We start from the raw sequence: 3,196 nt of genomic DNA on the forward strand, positions 1-3,196 counted from the left end.
AAAAAAAAAAAAAAAAAAGAAGAAGACAGGGTGTTACTGTGTGACCCCAACTGGCCTCTGACTTGGATTCTCTTCGTCTCAGCCTCCTGAGTATGGGGTGTACTAACACACCTAGGTTACTCAGCCTTGGTCTTGTGACTGGTGACGTGGGTTCGTGCTGTCAGGTTTCAGTCCCTCTTCACACTATTTCCAAAGGGCGGGGACCTTGGAGTGTGCACAGAGGTGTACTAACTGTTCTGAGATGTAGAGATGTCAGTCAGCAGACGGAACACACTGAAGTCAGGTGAATGGTGAATTGGTCAGAGCTGGAGTGAATAGGAGATAGCCCTGTGCGGTAGGAGCAGTCAGCATCCAGAGGTGGGGGATGGAGCCACCAGGGGCCTCCCTCTGACCTACAGAGGTGACGGTCCATGACCCAGGAGGGCTTGGGGAAAGGAGAGGGACTGGAGGCTCCAGTTCCAATCTCAGTTGCTCAAAGGATAGAAATCAGGGTGACAGCAAGATGGCTCTGCACAAAGTCACCTGAGTCTTATCCCCAGGACTGACAAAGTTGTCCTCTGACCTAAACACACACACATGCATATACACATGCATATGCACATATACATATACCACACATACAACACACCCATACATACATAAATACACATATACCATACACATGCATATACACCACACACACAGGCATACACACATATACATACACCACACACAGTGCATACACACATGCATACATACATGAATACTCATATATATCACACACATCCATATACACATATACATACACCACACACACAGTGCATACACACATACATACATACATACATACATACATACATGAATACACATAAGTATACCACACACATGCATACACACATGCTCACATACACATTCACATACTCAAACACGTTTGTTTGTTTTTTTAAAGGCGAAGAGTACAGTAAGGAAGGGGCAGAGAGTTCTTTCCCCAAAGTCAGCCAACCACCCAAGTCAGCACTGGATTGCAGAGTCCACTGATCGTTGTGCACGCCTGAGGTCCCATACGGCAGTGACCCTTCCAAAGCCCCCAGCAGACACAGCCACACTCCCGACGCCACCTGTGCTCCTTGACTCCCGAGCCAATGCCCACTGGCAAACATGGCACCTTGGTACATAGATGAGGCAGGTGGCAGAGGAAGGTCTGTTCTGCCACCTGCCTGCTGCGTGACCTTGGGCAAGTCATTTGTCCTCTCTGAACGTCACGTTCTCCTTCCTCAAGAGGACAGAAGGGTGCCAGGCCTGCCTTTCTGCCAAGGCGTGTTCAGGGAGAGATGAACGTGGGAAGCTCTGACCATCTGCAGGGCCCTGCGAGGGTTGTCACCGGCGGGAGGGGGATGGGAAGGTGCCAGGCTTGAGCCTGGCGCTACCAGGCTCCCCTCATGGCCTGCCCAAGCCTGCAGCTTCTTTGGTCTCTGCCCAAGCTGTGCCATCTGTGTGGTGACATCAGCTTCTATCTTCCTGCTGCCCCGGCAAGAAGAGACTCTGGATCTCTCACTTGACCCAGATCCCCCCATAGTCATTGCTGAGCAGACCCTCTGCTCCCCTGTCGGGGGTAGGAATGCCATTGCTTTTTTTTTTTTTCAGCGCTGGGGATCAAACCCAGAGTCTTTCTCATGCTAGACAAGTGCTCTTGCACTGAGTCCCATTATAAAATAATTAATTAAGTTTATGTATTTGGGGTAACCCTTGGGCTGATCGGAGGACACGTTGTGGGAACCAGTTCTCTTAGCAGCTGGGTCCTGGGGATCAACCTCAGGGATTGTTGGCAGCCGCCTTTATCCTCACCCCATGACTGTTTGTCATGAGATGGTGTCACTGAGTTACCTAGGACGGGCTCCGCAGCAGGAAGAAGAGGGCAGGGTCATGGTGACTCAGATTCTCACCCCTCCCCCAAAGCCACAACCAGGCTTAGAAGCCTCGATGTCCTCCTTGCTGTTTGGGGGCTGAGGGAGGGTCAGTGTGTAGTCTTCAGTCTACCGAATGATGAGTCTCTGTCCGGTTGGGGGACGGGGACAGTTGTCTCAGCCTGTCTCTTCTACAGGTGGCTGCACTCCAGCGGCAGATCTTCGATTTCCTGGGCTACCAGTGGGCTCCCATCCTGGCCAACTTCCTGCATATCATGGCTGTCATCCTAGGCATCTTTGGTACCGTGCAGTATCGGTCCCGGTATCTCATCCTGGTATGTCCCTTTCCTTGCCCCTGCCTCTCCAGACACCGTTTTCTACCCATAAAGCCCCAAGGGACACAGATACCCAAAGTCGTCGTAAGCGTGAACTCAGAACAAACCAGGGTACTGTTTTTCATTAGAGAATCTTCCCAGAGGATAATGTAAATGTCACCTGCCCGGGGTGGTCAGGGCAGAGGGCACAGATCTACATCTGTGACAACAGCCCCACTGCCTCCCCCTTTGCAGTGAGGAATCGAGGCTCAGCGTGGTTAAGTCTTCCTGAGGACACACAGTGAAGAAAGGCAGGCAGAGCCAGACCTGGAGCGAGGGCTCCTACACTGTCACCATCCTGCTATGGGGACAAAGAAGGGACCATACAGCTGTGTTCCCCAGGGAGGCAAGGAAGTGTCAGGGAGTCTTGGGTTCTCTCCCTACTGTGTGATGTTCACTGAGGGTAGGGTCTGCCAGGCGTGGTGATAAGATCTGTAATCTTAGAACCTGGGAGACAGAGAGAGTATCATCGTGAGTTCAAGGATAGCCTGGGCTACACAGAGATACCCTCCCTATATTTAAAAAAGGAAAAGAAAAAAAAAAAAAAAAGACAACATAGTCTGAAGGTTAGTAGTGTGGCTTACCCTCCACTGTTCATAGCCTCCTGGATGCCGAGTCTCCGACATCCTCCGCCTGCTGCTGCTCCCTGCTGGTCCTCGGTTCCCCTTCAGGGGGCCATAGCCAGGGAAAAGGCTTTACATCAGATTCACACCGGCACCCATACTTCGTGACTGCAGTAGCACAGACATGCAGGGCCAAGCTACAGATGACCCCACTCATGCTCAGCTCCTAAAGGCTCAGCTCCGCCTTGCTGGTTCTGTTGGCAGGTGCCCTCACCCACTGAGCCCTGCGGTTTGCATTTTTTTTAAGACTTTATTTTATTTTATTTTACTTTATTTTTGTTTTTTTGAGACAGGATTTCTCTGTATAGCCCTGGCT

General features: G+C 51.0%; 1 protein-coding gene and 1 long non-coding RNA gene across 2 annotated transcripts in view; one reads left to right on the forward strand and one right to left on the reverse strand.

The window, feature by feature from the left end:
- The window catches only part of LOC110322915, a 16,003-nt gene extending 13,864 nt beyond the window's left edge, over nt 1-2,139 (reverse strand). The window contains exon 1 of the long non-coding RNA XR_002380611.1: nt 2,079-2,139. This is a non-coding gene — a long non-coding RNA (uncharacterized LOC110322915). The remainder of the gene's footprint in view (nt 1-2,078) is intronic.
- Nkain1 (sodium/potassium transporting ATPase interacting 1) overlaps nt 1-3,196 on the forward strand; it is a 44,134-nt gene that overhangs the window by 32,846 nt on the left and 8,092 nt on the right. The window contains exon 2 of the mRNA XM_021199852.2: nt 2,081-2,218. Coding sequence (XP_021055511.1) covers nt 2,081-2,218 — 138 coding nt within the window. The remainder of the gene's footprint in view (nt 1-2,080; nt 2,219-3,196) is intronic.

This window comes from Mus pahari, chromosome 6 (assembly GCF_900095145.1).
Source record: "Mus pahari chromosome 6, PAHARI_EIJ_v1.1, whole genome shotgun sequence".
NCBI lineage: Eukaryota > Metazoa > Chordata > Mammalia > Rodentia > Muridae > Mus > Mus pahari.